Source organism: Lipophrys pholis (assembly GCF_963383615.2).
Source record: "Lipophrys pholis genome assembly, chromosome: 19".
In the NCBI taxonomy this organism is placed as follows: domain Eukaryota; kingdom Metazoa; phylum Chordata; class Actinopteri; order Blenniiformes; family Blenniidae; genus Lipophrys; species Lipophrys pholis.
This window is the reverse complement of record NC_137647.1, coordinates 7129966-7148813: the sequence shown is the minus strand read 5'-3', so window position 1 is coordinate 7148813 and position 18848 is coordinate 7129966. Positions and strand designations below refer to the sequence as shown.

Genomic DNA, 18848 nt, shown 5'->3' with positions numbered 1-18848 from the left:
AATAAAGGTTGTGGGTGAAACTCCCAGCAGATCATTTTATGAACAATTCAGACTGGCTCGACTGGCAGCAAACATTTCAATGTCCCATAAACCTCCTTTCTTAACCATTTTCATGCTCGGTTTGAGCTTGAGCGAGTGTACATGCACAAGTACGCTGAATATCTGACTTTTGGTTGGTTCATTGGCTATTTGGAATAACCAGCACATGAAAAAAAAAAAGGAAATTTGATTGGATTTTATGAGGAAAAAAACCACACTGGGAATTCTTTTTTATTTTGTGATTAAAGCCTTTTATTCTTTAAACATATACAAACAGACAGTATTACTTTTAATTACAATATATCTAAAAGCCTGTGATAAATACTTGCATGCACAACAACCAGATAAGATGTTCAACAATTGTACTTTCAGTGCAGCCATTTGGAATTCCTGTTAAAACTTTCATTTCAGAAGATTTGGTGGTTCAACTATTATTGATGCTTTGATCATTTCACTGTGACTCTGAATTGTCTTCTTCCAGTTAAAACAAGGAACAAGCCTGTTTAATAACTTGCAAAGAGGAGAAGAGTACAGATATACTGTAGTTAATTAGTCTAACTGACAAATCTATTGAAGAACAGCAATGAAGCACCAATGCTTTGTTTTTTGCCACTAAATGAAACACAAAAAAAATGAATGTATTTACATGGAGGGTTTGAACAAACCAATTCCATTGAAACATTTAAATTTATAATCAAGTCAAAATAATTCTTAATGTATACATTATTGCAGTAATTCTAACCCAAGAATCTTTTGTAGAAGTAATATTGTCATTTAAAGATGAACATCCATTACGTTTATTGAGACCAAAATTGTTAAGTTGTAAAAATTCATATAATTTCTTTTTTTTACTGGAGTTTACTCTGGCTATCCGGGGAAAACAGAGAACCAAGTTTTGAGTGAAAGAGTATTGATATTTCCTTCTCCAACAGAGTGGAACTGAAATTAGAGAAGTTCGACACCTAAAAACATACATTTCGAGCACATGATGAAATAGCCTGATAATATCCTGCAATTCAGCAATATATTGAAACTAAAAGTTGAAAGTTTGCCTTGGATACAGACAAACACTTGACGCACTGTCTATGGTGCAATTTTTTCTTTCTCTTCAATTAAATATATGCTTTTTCTTTCTATTCTGCACCTTTGCACATCAACATAAATTTTGATTTTGCCAAAATGGTTCATTTCAATTAATTAGAATATATATATATAATTATAACTTCTGTACTGTAAAATGGAATTTGGGACATCATTTGGAAAAGAAGCACTGAATCAGTACATTTAGAAATTTCAATCTCCTGTTAGTTCGTTCACAAATGCAGTATCACAAATATCAAAATAAAGAAATGCGATCTCCTCGAATATTGCACGAAAGCAGGATAAAAGTGTCTTGAATCAGCACGTCTTAACTGTTGATTCTCTTTGAACATTTAAATAATAAGCAAGAATTTAGTCATTTGCATTTGTTTTGATACTGTAACTTGAGTAATAATCTAAGCAACATAAAAAAGAAACCTGTGTTTGCTTTCTAGGATCCTATTTGAAAGAATCACACGGAAACTACAATCACATGAGAATGACTCAGACTTGCTCCTATTGGTCCACTATTAATGGAGAGTATAAAAACTACATTTTAAAGGGAAGATTCCTTTGTAAAGAGCAGAAGTGGTCCTTTTATCAAAAGACACTGTAAGGACATTGGCCCCCAATCTGTGGCCACACCAAATTTTAAAGCAAATACTGTTCATGATACTTTTTTACAATCACTATTAGTTCTTTCCTACAGGCTCGGTTTCTTTATTGTTATATTTGGTTGTTTATTGTTCATTTATTTACTTCCCTGTTTTGTTAATGTTTTGCATGAAATTTGTTAAAAAATAAAATAAAATTCGGAAGATTTTACAATTAGACATATTTTTGTTTTTTTATCTATGGAAAAAAAATGAAAAGTTATTGAAAGGAGAGAAAGAAAGAAATTCAATTGGGGTTTTTTAAAAGCGGAACCAAAGTCCCGTCACGTGATTCCAGTCAGGACCTGATTAGCAGCCGGACTGTTTACCTACACATTTGACAGCGATGGCAGCGTGACTTTCTCGATTAAAATGTACTCTCACGCTTCAGAGAGTTTTATCAAACAAGCACGGTAAGAAGAGGACTTTATCTTACAGCTGCTGGTTTTTTCGCGGGTTGTTGTTGGTGAATAGTAAATGTTTTGAGCTAAAGAGGCTAACGCTGCTAACGAGACTCAAGTTAACGTTCTGTCGAATCAGTGTTTAGTCATTGCTTTAGGTTTACTGTTAAAGCTCGCAGCCATTTAGGATGGCCGTCACAGAAATGAGAGTGTATATATATATATACGGTGTGTGTATGTGTGTTGTTTCAGGGAGATTCAGGAGCCTGAGCTGCAGAAGTTTTACAGCAGACTGCTGAAGCTGCTACAGGGGAAGGACTTTGGTCATGAGACACTTGACAGCCTGCAGAGGCTTCTCCTCATCCTCTCTGTCAACAAGTACACCAGACTGTAAGATCTCTCCCCTCTCTCTCTCTCTCAAACGCTCCCCAGACGCCATACTGTGGAAGCCCACTGCATGTTGCTTTAAGGTTAACTGTGAATAAGATGGGTTAATGCAGAGAAGGGATTTCTCTAAGGGAAAGTTATTTCTATAGTTGCACCATTCAGACACAAAGAAATGCATTAAAACAATACCATTAAGAAATTAATAATAAATAAAACCCCTATAAAGGTAACTAATAGAAGCAGTAAAGTCTATTGGACAGCTTGAGTAAATAATAATGTTTTAAAAGATGTATCACCAGCCCTCATGTTTCAGAGAGTTTGTTCAACGCGTGAGGAGCGTAGGAACTAAATGCTGTTTCACCTTGTTTCTTCTGACTCTGGGAACACGGTAAACCTCTTCCTGAGGACCTCAGGGGTCCGGAGGTTTTATATTCTGATAGTAAATGAGATGTATTCACGCCAGAGAAGTCAAATTTTGACGTCAATCCTTCGACTCACAGGCAGTAGTGCAGAGATTTAAGCACAGGTGTAATGTGCTCCACCCTTTTTGTGTTGGTGAGGACTCCAACTGTCAACAGATTTTTTACCAAGACCTGGAAACACACTGTTACAATAATCCAGCCTACTGAAAATAAATGCATTGACAAGTTTCTCTTAAATCTTGTTCGATGAGAAGTCCTTTTAATTTTAGCAATATCTTTCACATGGTAGCAAGCTGATTTTGTTAGTCTTCTCCCTTTTTTCTGTGTGTTTGTGTAAAACTAAGATAGTGATTGAATTAGCAGTAACAGAAGACCATTGCCCATCCATAGTCTATTTTAAATGAAAAAAACAATTACTCCTTCCTTCTTAAAGCACATAATCTGGTTAAAAAAACTCCCTTTTAGAGAGTTTTGTACTTTGACGAGTGTCCAGAATTATTTTATTAAATATGATTAAACAAGTCAGTACTTCTCTCTTTTTACAGGTTTGTTTCACACAAATATTTGTATATATTCTGTGTTGCCAAGAGGAGCTTCACGTTATGAAACTGCAATGCTTTTTTGACTAATCAGAAATAATATAAGTAGTACTAAACTAAAAACGGTTTAAAAAAAAAAAAAAAAAGGAGCATTAACTCGTGTTGAATAACCTTGTTGATCATCATTGGCTTTTTGGTTTTAAAGTGTTTCATATTCAGGCTGAGCTTTGTTCATTGACTTCCTGCTACTAAGCCTTGTTTCTTCTGTTGTCACGTCATAAAGGCTTCCTCCTGAGCTCCAGAAAAGGCTTCTGTCGCTGCTCTCGTCTCCCTCAGAGCAGCTTCAGGTGCTGAGCTCTGCTGTGCTCAGAGAGACACTGCCCCTCTCTGGTCAGAAAGTGAACTGCAGCCAAGAGAACATCAGTCAGCTGAACAGCCACGCTGCAGCCTTGCTGCTCTCACAGGTATCGCACGAAATAAGATCTTCTATTAAACCCCATTCATCTTTATTACAAGACTTTTCTATGCTTATGAGAAGCTGTTTGTTACTTCTTAAAGTGATTGAAATGTTCTTTTTTTTTTAAGTTAAAACAAGATATTTTTGGCTGTTCTGTTAATGATCACAACTAAATAGAAGATCATTAAACTAAATTATCGCTGCAACTATTGTTGAGGAGAGGTTTTCCCGTAATGTCTAATTCCTCCAACAGGCCGAATCCAAAGCTGACCTGTCATCTCTCTGCGTCCTGCTGCTGCGCGGTCTCGAGAGCCGACCGTCTGAAGGGCCCGCTCACCCGCTCACGCTCACACTGCCCATCATCAATGCCGTCCTCACACACAGCCCAGAGTGCCTCACCGAAGGTAAATAACACACACAGCTCACACTTTATATCCACCTGTCAGCATGCTTTGTTTTCAAACAGGTCTTTTCCCTTCCAAATCGGACTGATTGTAGATCACGTGACCCTCCTGAGTAAGAAGCTTGTGGATTGGCTGCGTTATGCCAGCATAGTGCAGGGAGGCGGAGCCTCCACGGGGGGATTCTTCACAGGGCCCAGATCCCGCCAGGTGAGCGATCAGCATTCATATCCAGGCTGCATAATTTGTTAAAAAAAGATATAGTAACCGGGATATCGACATTTGCAGCAAGCATACTGCAAAAGACTGACTGAACTGCAATAAAACACGTTTTCATACATTGTGCATTCAGGCTCTGTGTGTCAACGTGTTTGGCTCATCAGATGGAGCCCTATGATACTAGATTGTGTTGACAACAGATCATTTCTCCCTTCATTATGCCGAAACATCATATCCAGTGAGAACAGGAAAAAAAATCAGCCAGGAGCCCAAAAATCTAGAACAAATAATAAAAAACAACAAATGGAACCAAGTGACCCACTTCTAAAACGAGTCTCGTGGGAACTGCAGACGCACATGTTATCAGGGAAAAATAAAACAAACATGGTATAGTTGCATCTGGTTAAAAATGAACCTAAGAAGACACAGAACACTGTTATTTAGACATCAGCACCATATACTTTTCAGTCGTATCCCTAATTCAATACTTAACAAAGTGATTGCAGTAATTAATACTCTGCAGCCTCTAGTAGTTTGTTTCTTTTGTCTGTGCTTGAATTAATGGCGAGCATCACTGAAACACTTTGCCTTCATCAGCCGGTGCCCATCGCAGAGCTGGATGGGACGGTGTCCGGGGATTTCTTCACCGTGCTCTGCGTGGGTCAAGGCTTCACCGAGGACCAGTGGATGAACGTCTACTCTTTTTCCATGCTGAGGCATTGGCTCCTCACCTACCACTCTGTTTCCAATGGCAACATCATGTCGGATGCTGGTATGTCTTTCTAAAAGATGCAGACAATAATCTTCTTCTATCAATGACGAGGGAAGCGTCAAGCTTCTGGACTGGGATTTCTGTTCCTCACCTTTTGAGAAACTTCAAATGAATGGTGAAGGCTGCAATTCCCTCATATCAGCCATTTCCAGATGACCTGATCTTTGTTTTCATCGTCTCCAGCAAACAGGCTGCAGCTCAGCCTGTCTCTCTCCCACTCCCACTCATTTTCGAATGGTAAGACACGGGTTTGTGGACCGACCTCAGCATGCGTCTGCGTCTAAGAAGCAATAAATAAACCAACCGCCGGCATATTCTGCTTAATTCAACAGAGGTGCAACTAAACCCACTCACGCCGTGATTACGACTCCCAACTCACCGTCTCTAACAAGAGCTGCTGTTCTCTGATCTCTTTTAACTTTTCCTTTCCGTAAAATCTTCTAATCAGATGATTGAACCTGTTGGAGCCGCGAGTGGATGATGATACTAAACACACCAAAAAGTGACATTACACCTTGACTTGCATGCAGTGTTGTTAGTGTTCTGCTGAGATCTGTAATTGGATGTTTGTGGTCCTCCGACTGAACGAACCATTTTCAACAATAATGACAGTTTTGCAAGCATACCATAGGACCGCATTGAAAAAAAAAAAAAAACACTGGTTAGATGAAAAGTTTTTATGTTGCTTATATGAGTTAGATTCTGTGGTGTGCACAGATTGTTTTTTTTTTTGAAGGGACAAAATGTCTGATTCAATTTTGTCCAGAGGTTTCAAACTAATCAGGGTTCTGCCTTTCTCCACAAGAGCTTCACTTTGAATGAATCCTAATGCTCCAATATGACAGAATTCTTTTTTGTATTACAAAATATTTATCATTGCGTTGCATTGCATTTTTTCTGGGGGACACAAAGCAAACAGTGACGTCTTTTAACCATTTCAATCTTTTTTTCCATTGGTGAAATATTCTACAGGCTTTATTAAACATATGAATTCAAGGTTTTAACAATGCTAAAGTTCTTCAGTTTTCTGTATTTTCTGCTCTTCTACACTATATTGATGGATACTGTAGTGTTCAATAAGAAAAAATGTCCCTTCACTTCCACCTGCAGGTCAAATTGAAAATAAACTAAGCCTTGACATTTGATGTTATCCAACTCCAGAGAGTCTTTTGATTTGGCCAAAGGAAGTCGGGTTGAGAGTTTTATGATCATAAAAATGACTTTGGGACTATGCTTCGAGTCTTGAAGTCTCATTTCTGGCCCTCAGACGACCGGTCGGAGGTGGACGGGTCGGTGGTTTCTATGGTTTCAGCGACGTCCTCCTCCAGCCGCCTGCTGCCGCCAAAGGAGCGTCTTCGAGAAAAGGCTTTCCAGTACTGCCAGCGACTCATTGAGCAGAGCGATCGCAGTGAGTGTGTGTCTGTGTCTGTGTGTGTGTGTGTTTTGAACTAAAGTTACTATTTGTACTTGAAGATTTTGCGTGAACTATACTACTCATTGTCTTTCAGAGGCACACAAGAGGTCGGATACAGAACTGCAAAAAGCTGTGAGTTGTTTGCTATTTATCATTCTCTTGCTTTATACGGTGCTCTCACACACAAGTACTTGTTCAGTTCCTGGTTTATAATTGTCACATTTTGCTTCAATCTCCTACGTCCTGTTAGTACTCGGTTGGGATTTTAACTATCTAATGATACATCATTTGCTTTGTGCACATTTATCTCATTCCAGTGAAGCACCAGTAATATCATATAATTATATCCATCAAGGAAAGCTGTTGTGTTCGGGTCAAAAGAAACGCTGTTACTGTGTTACTACTATTTATCAGTACACCCACACATGTAAAAGCTGAGTGTTGATGTGGAAAAGTGTTATCCTAAAGTAGCCAGAAAGAAATTTGTAATTTTTTATTTTTATTTTATTAAAGGAGGTTGGTTGGGTATCGTTCTGCTTCTTTTCCTGTTTGCTCCCTCAGTGTCTGGTGGAGGCCGTGTGCATCCTGGACTGTGTGTGCGTTGAGGACGCGTCACTCGTTTACCGAACGTTCCCGTGTGTAAAGGCTCTCGTCGGTCGGCTCAGCGCCGACCTGTCATTCGCCAGAGTCCTAATACCCGTCGCACAGTTCTACCTCAACCACGGTTTGTGCCCACTCCAGTGTCACACGGCTGTTGGTGTCCGCTGCACTTTTCTATCGTCCTCTTGACTCCCGTTCAGGTGAGCTGGCAGCGGTGGACTGCGACGGTGTGTGGACGCTCGTGTTTGGCCGGTACCCCGGCGAGCTCTTCAACGACCCTTTCCTGGCGCACGAGCTCCTGCGCTTCCTTCGCCTGAACCTGGACAGCGTGCAGCTTCGAGTTCCTCAGTACATACGCTCGTTCCCAAACCTGCTGAAGTTTTTAGCGTGGGACAGTCCGGCGGTGGTGGATGACTTTGTGGATCTGCTGCCCTCCCTGGTTACAAGTGGAACTGCAGTGGAGCTGCTTCACACCCTTCTCGACCTGCCCTGCCTCACTGCCGCGCTGGTCCTGCAGCTCAGGTTCATTCACAGATTATAGCAAACCTGTCAAGAACACCTCTACAGTTTTTACCATCATCTCATGAAGGTCTGTTTGTGTTGCAGGTCTGTGAGTTTACCGATCGCTGAGCCAAGCGGCCACGGCCTCCGGTTACAGGACACATTTCGAAATCCTTCTTTCCGTGGGCTTTTCCTCTTCCTGCTTCGAGGGGAAGCTGGATCAGGTATTGACAACGTCAGCAGTGGAGACATAGGATCAGCTACAAGTCTAAGTACAAATACGTGTGTTTTCCACAACATGGTAAGAGAAAAGATTCCCCGAATCGACTCTCAAGTTAAAGGATGAAAATTGTTCTGCATATAATTTTCAGAAACCTTCAGAGGAATTTAAGAGCCAGATATGGCCCTCAAGACCCCCGAGATGAAATCACGTTGCTTTTTCATAACTTTCCTCCTTCCTTTTAGGCGACACCATTGACCGTCTGAGCACGCTCCACGAGCTGCTGGCCGAGGCTGCGGACTGGCCGAGGGTGGTTCACTGTGCACAGACCGTCCCCGTGCTGTTACACATTTACTTCCACAGAGTTGTTGAGGTAAACTGAAGTTTTCCTTTTCGATAACACCCACATGGGAGACGTTCTCCAGATGTTCAGGTTGTTTTCTTCAATGTGTTGTTTGTTCAGGTGGCCGATGAGAAGCTCTTAGCTCATTTGATTCTGGTGATGCTTGAGAGAAGCAGCCTCCTCCTCAACATCCCGAAATACGTCAGAGAGATACACAGGTAAATCCTGACGAGCCGGAGTGCTCTCATCCCTCAGCCAGCCTCTCGTCGCTCACTCGTTTTTTGTTTTTTTTTTGTGCGCAGGGTGTTTAGCTGCCACCTGCTGAGGCTGTGCAAGCTCCACCCCTCTGTGGTGGTGGACCAGTCCCACGAGCTGCTGGAGTTTGCCGGCGCCACAGCCAACGTCTACAGCAAAGAGGAAGTCTTCACACACGTGGTAAAGTAACTCTCTTTGCATCGCGTACAGAAATGATGGCGTGATTTCATGAGAGATGCTACGATGAGTTTTCCAATCTTCGTCCTCCCAGGTGTGGGTGCTGGGGGAGTATCTCTCGGTGTCATGCGACTCTCGCTGCTCAGTGTCGCTCATCACTTCCTGCTTTGAGGCTCTGGAGGCCGTGCTGTTTGAGATCACTTCTTCCGCCCCTTCACCCGGAAACGTTTGCCCCGCCCCTAAAGTCATCACCACGCTAATGAGTGCCCTCGCTAAACTGGCATCCCGGTCACATGACCTCATACCCAGGTGTCCGGCTTGGTTGTTTTTTTCCCACATATACTTGGTCTTTGTGATGCGATCTGTGTGTTCTCATTCATATAATGTTTCTGCATCTTTCAGGGTGTCCTTATTTCTCTCCAAGCTGAGGACGGTAGCCAGAAGTGGCTCGGTTGCGTGGTGCACGGACGAGGAGGACCTCGTTTCCGTGGTAACCCGAGGCGAGGAACTGTGGTCACTGCTGAAGGCCCCCGGTGTGGCGCAGAGCGTCCTGACCCCACCGCCTCACATCAACACGCCGCAGTGGCACAGAGATACAAACGTGGCCATGCCGCTGCAGCTACGAGTGCTCACCAGGCTCGCACACTCGCAGTGAAGCACGCGTACAATCACATGACCAACGCGTCATCCTCTGCCGATGAATTAGTGGGAAAAGAGACATTTCCTTGAATGAACCTCATTTGATTTTTTTTTTTTTTGCACATTCTTCTGTAAATAAATGACTTCAAGTGTTACTGTGATCAAGTGTGTCAAACCAAAAAAAAAAATACACAAGTCTCTTTTACTGATAATGAAGGGTACTTTCTTTTAATGCATTGATTTTACAGAAAGTTTGTTTTTTACAAAACAGATCTCGAAGATTTACAAAAAGATAAAAATGCTCAAGTCCTGAGAAAGTGCTGCTTATTAAAAGTAAAAAGAAAAACTGCTAAATTACGAGACGTTCCAAAATTCTGATCCATACAGTGCTTGTGGAAATAGAAAAGTCAAGACTATAAAAATAGAAAATTTAATTTGCATATATCTATATATAGAATCTCCATGTATAACATGTCTAAGGTGTTAATTCTGCAACATTGAGAGGATTGTAGGAAATCCTACATTACAAATCACTTCTGTTGATATAAAAGTGCTTGTGGATAAGAGTGCATCACATCGACTAAAGATTTCTCTCAAGATACTAAACAAATATCTGAAAATAAGTTGAGATCTAATTTTTTTGGCTAATTTTCAAAAACATTTAATTAGAACAGCCTTCTAATAAGGCAAAAAAAAAATTGTGTTTAACTCCTAAGGTGGGTTAAAGTTAAGGTCAAAGTTGTTTGATGTGGCCATTGAGTGGCTCTCGAGAGGCAGCAGATGAACAGCACAAAGTATTTTAAAGTTCAAATTCTCATCGACATACAATATATGTAGTAACCTCTCTTTTTGAACTATCGACTTTGACGACGCAAAAAGGACAAAAATAAAAAATTGCCTTATGGTGTTCAACGAGTTTGACTATTGTCATGTAGTCGTTAGCAGCGACATGAATGCCCATGTGGCCGGTTTTGGCACATCACTTCAAAATCAAGTCTGACAAGTTAAAAGGTGCAGAGGCATGTTTAAAGGGAAAGTTCATCACTTTGGGTCGCTCACTTCTGTCCAGAGATGCATTACGTTTGCCTGTTAAGCATTGGGCACCCACTTTATCGTGGTCGCGGTAACGTCTCCTTTGGCTATTTGGACTCGGCGGTGCATGGTAACGCAGCGGTTAGCACTGTTGACTCACAACGAGACAATCGGGAGTTTGAACCTGCGGGCTGACAGGAGCTTTCAGTTCGCATGTTCACTCGGTGCATCTGTGGGCGCTCCAGCTTTCTCCCACAATAAAAAAAAAAAAGATCGGAAAGTTTCTAAGTGGAGCTGCTGAGCAACTTTGCCACAGGTTCCACTCGTGGCTTGAGGAACTTTCCCAGTTGAATTTACATGTTCTCCCTGGGCATGCATGGGTTTTCCCAACCTACTCCTGCTTTAATCCCGCAGCGGGAACTCAACATTGCCCGACTTCGAGTGTGTCCATCCAGATATATAGATTAAGATAGTTTCAATGGGCTCCACCTGCCCTGAAGCAGCAAACCCGGATAAAGCGACATTGATAAAGGGTGAATGGTAATTAATAAGTCTGCAAACAATCAGAAAGCATCTCTTGAAGAAAAAAAAATAAAGATTCCCAACATGTTGAACTATTCCTTTAAGTGAGCACTGGCCTTCTCTAAGCATTCATGGTTCTTGCAGTGGTGTCAGTCAACACTAGGCAGTCAAAAGCAGGATTGTCAGACATTTAAGGATGTATTTGTGTGAATCTGCTAAGTGCTAATAAGTTTCAGTCTGTGCTGATCTTATTCAGGCCATTAAAGTGTTTTGGTCCCAGTTTGTAAGAGTTGATCCCAGCGGTCTTGTCCAGCACCCAACCTGCAGGTGTCGCCTCGTATTTCAAGTTATAAATCAGAACAGCGACGTCACGCTTGTCGGGTGACAACACCCAGTCACCTCGACGTCTGCAGCAGGGGCCCCGGTAAGTACAGGTACCTCCAGATGGCGTAATAATGAACCCCGGCCCCGGCCGCCACGAAAAGGTGCCAGATGGCGTGGGCGAACGGGACCAGGCCGTCGCTTTTAAAGAAGACCACGCCCACCACGTAGAAAACGCCCCCCAGAGCCAGCTCGCACACACCTGCACGCTCCACCTGCAACACAACAGACACAAAAGCTTCATGCATCAGTGGCTTTACCTTTTTAATGTCAGACTCCACGGCTTCTTTCATAGACCAGCCAGTAGAAGCACTAACTCCACCACGATGTGGAACAAAGTGGTATTTCAAGGCTGGAACAAAGTTGCTTGATAACGTCGATATCATATCTTTGTGGCACAACGCACAGAAAACCTTGACACAATGTCATGACTGTTGTCTTCTCAATTTGTTTTGGTGATAGTAAAGGCTCCCTGAATGGTTCAGGTTACCAGTGTCTTATATTGTGCACGTTTGTTCATTTCACTGAAATGAGACGTATACCAGTCCATCTGAAACATTCACACTTTGAACTTGAGACAGGGTAGAACAATTCAATAATAATCACCTTTTAAGGGGATTTGACTAATGGATATATACGAAATGGTGAGTTTACTGACAGAACAGGGTTGATTTACATACATTTCCTCGTAATTTCTGGTAAAGAATGGCAAAAACACTAGAGGACTGTTATTTTGTCTTTGAGGAAAAAAAATTTTTTAATTCTAAATTGACAACAATGTGCAAAATATGTTAAATCTAAAGCCTAAGAAAAATCATAAAGTTACTCCATATTGCAGCAAGTAAACGTGTTTTTATGTTCCAGGCTAAAACAAAGCATTGTGTTTGCCTTTTTTTTAATGTATTGACTGTCTGTTTCTCCAACAATAGAAGGAAGTCCGTCCGAGTAGAGAGAGCTTGTTTTTCCTCGAAGGCCAACACTCGGGACCTTTTGTGGTTTGTGCTCACCATGGACAGAATGACCAAAGCAGGAACCGCCCCCATGGCCACGTATCCCAGCAACTCCGTCAACTTGTACCTGCACACAGACGAAAAACAAAACAGGGGCATGAAAAGATAATAAGTCCATTTTCCCCGGGTGACTGTTTCGGCTGCAAACAGCGGCGCAGTGTTTGTTGTAAACGCCGGAGGGAACGGGGAGGGTTTGGTTTCAGGTTAATTGTATTAAAACGAAAGAGACGGGACTCAAAAGAGGGACTGTGTTACCTCTCGTGGAAAAAGAAGACGTACATGGATCCTACAAAAGCCATGACCCAGATCAGCCAGCGCATGTGGCACGCCCAGGGCCCCAGCTCCCTCAGCATCAACCTGAGGAAACGCATCACACACGCCTCGTTACACCGCACTCACTCCCATCTTCCTAATCACTCTTGTTGTCCCTCCAGAGTTCCGCGGGTTTTCGCCGGCCGCGGTTACATCACCCACCAGGGAGAGTAGGAAGCGGCGATGAAGAAGTAGATCGCCATTCTGTCACACATATGGAAGCGCTGCTCCACCTTCCTACACAAACGAATGAAGAAGATGGAGGCGTTCTTTTATTTTTTGACAAACTTGGGAGTGGATACTATTCAAAATTAAGAATCTGAAGGTATTTTAAAGGCAAGGGGTTGGGTTCATACGGTGTTGTATTGTTCACCATAAATTTCCCTTAAAGAGTGTAAATGAATGTGTAAGTGACTGTCTGTCTCTGTCTCTGTCTCTGTCTCTGTCCTGATCGACGGTCCAAGTCGTACCGTACATTTCTCCTGCTGTAACGTGCGATCAGCTCCAGAACCACCACGACCCACAGCTGGTCGAAGCGAGGACACAAATGGATGAAATAGAATCGGCCATGTGAAGCACTTTGTAACCTTGGTTTTAAAATGGGCTCCATCAATAAAGATACTATTATGAGTGTTGTGACTTTAAAAATAGAAAACAATGTTTTGTTGAGTCTTTTTCTGAACTACTGCTCCAGTGAAGGATGTTTAAAAAGATATGATTCCATGTTTTTTGCCCTAACGGAGGATTAAAAAATGTCTATTTACTAGAAGTAATACACAGCAAAATAAAGCAGGAAGCAATAGGAGCCCCTTGGTAGTTTGTGTGTGAATGGCCTGTTTTCTGTGAATGTGCCACATCTGTTGTTTGACGTCTGGCCTTCTGGCTGTGCCAATTAACAAAGTGTGCACATATGAGTGTGTTGTAAATCCATCGGAGCGGCACAACAAATACAAACACACACAGACACTCGCGTCCATCTGCTAAATCCCCTACCAGCATTTCCTGCAACACAAACACACACCGAAGGTGGCTGATTTTCCAGGCGGCGGTGTGGAAGAGCGTGGACGTGACGAAGAGGCCGGTGAGACCGCTCCCGTAGAGCCAGGCCGCCGTGCGATGCCACTGGTCCGCTGACAGAAAGTAAAGCACGGAGCCGCCCATCAAACTGGGGAGGATCCACAACTGAAAAATAAAAAAAAAAAGATAAAAAAATTATGATTTATTGGTATTTAAGCTACACCATCAGTCTGTCTCAATTTCATCAATTGTTTCTCAAAGATTTATTTATTTTTTTTAAATAAGGATTTTTCCATCACTGTGATCATAATACACATGAACACCTGTTGTGGGCTGTATGTTGGTGTGGTTGACATAAAAAAATAAATAAATAAAATCTCCCTTGGTCCAAGTCTGGGCTTCTCTCTGTATGTGTGTGAGTTTCCTCCCACAGTCCACAGACATGATGATGTTAAATTGCCCTTATTGTCTGCCAATGTGAACATTTGCCGAGTGGCAGACGAGCAACCTGCTCCAGCATCACGCCGCCTGAGGTTTGATGAAGTGGAAGATAAAACCTCAGCCTCCCTGAAATAGCCAAAATACTTTGTTTAATTAAAATGTTTTTACTGCATAAATCACAGCATTTGAAAAAGCTGTTCAAGCTGAAGTATTGCAATATGTTGAATTTGAACCTTTTGAGTGCGAACCTCCTCCAGATTTCCGCCAATACAATCCTGATTATACGTACGGTATTCGTCTTTTAAGAAACTGTTGAAGGAGTGTTTCTTAGAGAGAGCACGTTTGTTATCACCAGAAGGTGATTTCATGTTTGCTACGCAGATATTCAATCTCTTTTCTCATGTTTCTCACTTGTGAAGAAACACAAGTGTGGGTTTTCTTATTGTTACACTGTTCCTTTAATTGAATCTGTAGCCCGCTGAGTGTGAACGTGACGTTTTGGCTTGTCAAAGGGCACCCAGCGGGCAGTTTGGTGGGAGAAAATGAATGAGAGAGCAAACGTGTCAGGAACACAGGCGACTACAGAAAACTCTGCCCCATTAGAGGCTTTACGGTCATTATGACCATGTTTCCTTCTGTCTCTATCTGTCTGCTTCAGTCAAGCGGAGGCACACAGGGATTACAGCAGATTAGAGAAAACTACAGGCTGACTCACAGATTAAAACCCACTCTCTCTATCACTCAGCCAAAAAAAAAAAAAAAAAAAAAAAAAACTCCACATTCTGCTTCATGCCTCACAATCCTCTCCATCTTTTCAGAAGCTGGACACCCTCACTACACAGGGGCAGTATGGGGCACAGGCCAACTTTTAAAGAGTTTTTTTTTTTATTCTCAGAATGCATGCTCCTCATTCCTCATGGTCTGTCTGCTCGGCTCACCCCGTGCGTGGCACAGTTTGCGGCGTGTTCATATTCAGTCGGCTGGTATCTCTTACTGGCCGGCACCCTGCAGTTCATGAACCTGAGGAAAAAGGCAGAGAGAGAGAGAGAGAGAGAAGGAAAAGAGGAAAAACACAGAGGCAACGTTTGACTTTATTAATGGGCAGGTTAACTGTGTGCTGAACTAACAAAGGCCAGTGTGTGTGTTTGTGATTCTTGAAGGATTTACAGGTCTCTAATCCGCATCACGTTGTCTGAATTTTAGTGTTCCTCATTATTACCGGTGATGTCACTGCCTGTACAAGCAGGATACCACAGCCCCAAACCATCCATGAGATTTGCATTCCTCCTCCTCCTCCTCCTCCTCCTCCTCCTCATCGTCGCCGCACTCGGGGAAAGTTGCTGCTTGTGTTCTGTACTCCTCTGTGCTGTGTATTCTATTTAATCAGGCGGTAGATCTCTAAATCCCAGCTTACAGGAGGAAAAAAAACACATCTGGAGATGTTACGAAACCACATTTTCTACATGAAGATGAACACACACACACACACACACACACACACACACACACACACACACACACACACACACACACACACACACACACACACACACACACACACACACACACACACACACACACACACACACACACACACACACACACACACACACACACACACACACACACAGCTCTGGTTCGAACGGAGCCCCTCGTGCAGGGCCACAGGTGTGTCAGTGTTGGTCAGCTGTGTTATTTGATTACACATTTAGGCCAAATGCTCCACATCACGTGCAAGCATCCCTCCCATTGCTGTTTGCTTAAAGAGGTCAACGAAAGGAGCAGTCAGAGCAATCTCCTCAAGTCGTTTAGTTGTATCCTTCAGATTGAAGTACCAAACACACTCTCACAGACAAAAAAAACTATTGCAATGATCTCACATCTGACGACCCCCCCCCCTTCATTTTTAAGAATGCAAACAATTGATGTTCGAGCTTAGAAATGATTTCGGGAATCATTACTCAAGTCTCCTCAGCACTTCCTGTCACTTCGGTTTTGGCTCATAATCATGGTTCACTCAGTGTTGAGGCTCCAAGTTGCACACAAAAACATGAATTGAAAAAAACAATAAATTACTCCGGTGGCTTCTTTTTTTTTTTTTTTCATCCCCTGCAACTCTTCAAGCTGTGCCAAGTACGTAACAAGACTATTTTCTTCTGAGCACTGTTGCTGTATTGTAGCTCTGTGTGGACCTGAATGAGGCCCTCTGATGTCCTCTAATCAGTTATGACAGGACTCCGTGTGTGTGTGTGTGTGTGTGTGTGTGTGTGTGTGTGTGTGTGTGTGTGTGTGTGTGTGTGTGTGTGTGTGTGTGTGTGTGTGTGTGTGTTTGTTTCTGTTTAATGAAGTGAAAAGGAGGAATCAGGATTCACAGGCTGATCAGAGAGAATGTTATTACCTCACTCCACTCATCATTGTCTTGCTCAGACTCTCTCCAGCTACACCTTCTATTTCTGCAGGCCTAATATCTCCCTGTCTGCATGTTTTTGCATGTAGGTCTCATGTTTTCAGCTCACAAAGCAGGCGTTTAGGTCATAAAGACCCATTACTTCACATTCCACACATTAATAGGATCGGTTGCATCTAAGAGGATCAGAACCTCTGGAACCTGGTGCGATCATGTACACGACGTGTGCACACATGAGTTATTTGTCCCATGTATGTGTTTGTTTAAATGGAATCTCTGCAAGTGACAAGCCTATTCCCATTCCAGCAAAGATCGAGTTAATCTCCTTTGGGACCCAAACTCTGGTTCTCACGATTATCGCCATCTCCCGGTGACACAACCACGCACTCACAGAGACATTCGGGAAAAGTGATAAATGAGTGGCCTGGAGCAAATCCATGGATGGTGTCCTCTAAACTGCTGTCTCAAAGTTCCTCTGGACACAATAGGAAAAGTGTGAGGGTGAGTTTTAGCGCATAAAATAAAAGTGTGCCGACAGAAAGATGAGTGTGGTGTCGAAATAATGATCGTAGTTCACTCTCACTCACACAAAATAAGTCAATGTGTATAATCTATAACATCCCCCTGACTGTCAGCGCGCCAGCGCATCAGCGCGCATGGACGCGCGCAGGATGGAAAAACTAAACTAAACACGAAAACAAAACAACAGCATGGTGCCAAATATGAGCTTTCAAACTTTCCGTTGGCAATTAAGATTTACCTGCCAAATTTTGTCTTTTTAAAGTCCATCTCGTGCGTTTGTGGGGTGCGTGGGCGCGCGCGCGCGTCGGTGCGCTCGCGCTCTATCTACAGCAATCCAGCGAGTGTATTCTCCTCCTACAGATCCATTCCGGATATCCCACCGCCGTGCGTCCAAACATAAACATGTAGAGTCCAAGAAGGGGCACCGACCTGCAGAGTCGGTCAACGTACTACATGATTAAAATAGTAACGCGATACTTCTTCCCCGCCGGATCAGAACCACGACGCGCCATCCCGACGCGTCCCCGTGAGGTTGAAGTGCAGCGAGAGGAAACTGTGCAGAGTTTTGCTCGGAGTCTCGGATGTGTTCGCAGGATGTTCCCCGGGACTGTACTGGTAACGCCTCCCCTCCTCTTCTCCCCTCCCCTTCCTGCCCCTCTCCCGCCTGATGATAAGGCGCACCAACAAACAGCAACCCCTCCCCGCGAGTCGCACCGCCGCCGGAGTCGCGTGCGTCCTGGTTGATGTTTTCCACCGGACTGATGTGGGATTTGGTGGAAAATCACTGAGTTAAAAAAAAACCCCAAACAAAACAAAACCTGACCACCTGATCGAATACATGAATGAAGTTTTACACGTCATACTGTAAACACAAGTATAAGATTTAACTTATCAAAGATGAAAGAATAATGAGCATTTGCCAACTGCAGTCTGATTGTTCAAGTGGAAGATCTTTACACTCTCTCTCATGAATACAGAAAAGGTAGAAGTGACATTCATTTTCATTTTTACTCGAACTTATGGCACCATGCCATCCCCCTATAGCTTTATACTCTGAAGTCATTCATATTTAAACCTTCTGATCTGAAATTTATTGCCAATTCGTTTATTCTTCATGTTTGCGTTGCATGAAAAAATGTGCTTTATAGATAAACAAAAAAAAAAAAAAAAAAATCTATTTAAAAAAAGAAAAACTCAACATTTTCATCAATTTCCTGTCTGGGTAACAATTGATAAAACATATTGAATAAAATGAAAGATCATGATAAATGTCTCAGATGTTTTGATTGTAGATACTCACCATAGTTTTATAGCGTGCAACAAAATGCAATAAATTAAAAAGTAGCTAATACTTTGAATAGTTTTGGAGATAATACTTTTGGACTATGTTGTTCTTTTACTTGAAACAATTTAACACTGGCTTCCATTGAGAACAACATCTCAGTACTTGTTCTCTTCAAAAGAATTACTCAATATTTTGATTCATCTGTGAACGCGTATCTTCAATGGCAATAAGAGATTTGTTTTTAGATATTTAGTCACATTGTGGTTTTCATTGTTGTTTTAATTATTATTGATTTGCTTAATGTTTGTTGCACTTTGACAATTTGTTCCAAATGTGCACTACGGATAAGTGTATTTATTTATTCATTGCTTTAAAAGGGAATTGCAACATGCTTGGCTTG

The 18848-nt window shown here is 42.3% G+C and overlaps 2 protein-coding genes across 4 annotated transcripts; one reads left to right on the top strand and one right to left on the bottom strand.

The window, feature by feature from the left end:
- Positions 1-2058: 2058 nt before the first annotated feature.
- On the top strand, positions 2059-9729 carry ap5z1 (adaptor related protein complex 5 subunit zeta 1). Of its 2 annotated transcripts, XM_080488335.1 has the most exons (17): positions 2059-2185; positions 2426-2563; positions 3805-3985; positions 4232-4382; positions 4477-4589; positions 5196-5370; positions 5554-5607; positions 6638-6778; positions 6879-6916; positions 7346-7508; positions 7585-7906; positions 7991-8109; positions 8351-8478; positions 8569-8666; positions 8751-8883; positions 8975-9189; positions 9283-9729. In XM_080488335.1, exons 1-17 carry the CDS (start codon positions 2145-2147, stop codon positions 9533-9535), a joined length of 2463 nt encoding a protein of 820 aa, XP_080344461.1. In that variant the 5' UTR covers positions 2059-2144; the 3' UTR covers positions 9536-9729. The 2 variants fall into 2 exon arrangements, with proteins under 2 accessions (XP_080344461.1, XP_080344462.1); XM_080488336.1 differs by lacking the exon at positions 5554-5607.
- LOC308124936 (monocyte to macrophage differentiation factor 2-like) lies at positions 9645-17788 on the bottom strand. 2 transcript variants are annotated; one of them, XM_080488337.1, is made up of 7 exons: positions 17402-17788; positions 15173-15254; positions 13798-13958; positions 12939-13013; positions 12720-12821; positions 12462-12531; positions 9645-11669 (listed from the first exon to the last, which is right to left on the bottom strand). In XM_080488337.1, the coding sequence occupies exons 1-7, from the start codon at positions 17428-17430 to the stop codon at positions 11469-11471; spliced, it is 720 nt and encodes a 239-aa protein (XP_080344463.1). In that variant the 5' UTR covers positions 17431-17788; the 3' UTR covers positions 9645-11468. The 2 variants fall into 2 exon arrangements, with proteins under 2 accessions (XP_080344463.1, XP_080344464.1); XM_080488338.1 differs by lacking the exon at positions 12939-13013 and having other exon boundaries at positions 17402-17777.
- Between the last annotated feature and the right edge of the window lie 1060 nt (positions 17789-18848).

Bases quoted from the DNA above. Each gene is read 5' to 3' on its own strand.
- ap5z1 (XM_080488335.1), top strand. From the start codon at position 2,145: ATGTACTCTCACGCTTCAGAGAGTTTTATCAAACAAGCACG. The intron at 3,986-4,231 runs GTATCGCACGAA...TTCCTCCAACAG, and splicing joins CAGCCTTGCTGCTCTCACAG to GCCGAATCCAAAGCTGACCT. The intron at 6,917-7,345 runs GTGAGTTGTTTG...TTGCTCCCTCAG, and splicing joins ATACAGAACTGCAAAAAGCT to TGTCTGGTGGAGGCCGTGTG.
- LOC308124936 (XM_080488337.1), bottom strand. From the start codon at position 17,430: ATGGACTTTAAAAAGACAAAATTTGGCAG. The intron at 13,959-15,172 runs GTGAGCCGAGCA...TTTATTTTTCAG, and splicing joins CAAACTGTGCCACGCACGGG to TTGTGGATCCTCCCCAGTTT. The intron at 12,822-12,938 runs GTGGGTGATGTA...GCGTTTCCTCAG, and splicing joins GCCGCTTCCTACTCTCCCTG to GTTGATGCTGAGGGAGCTGG.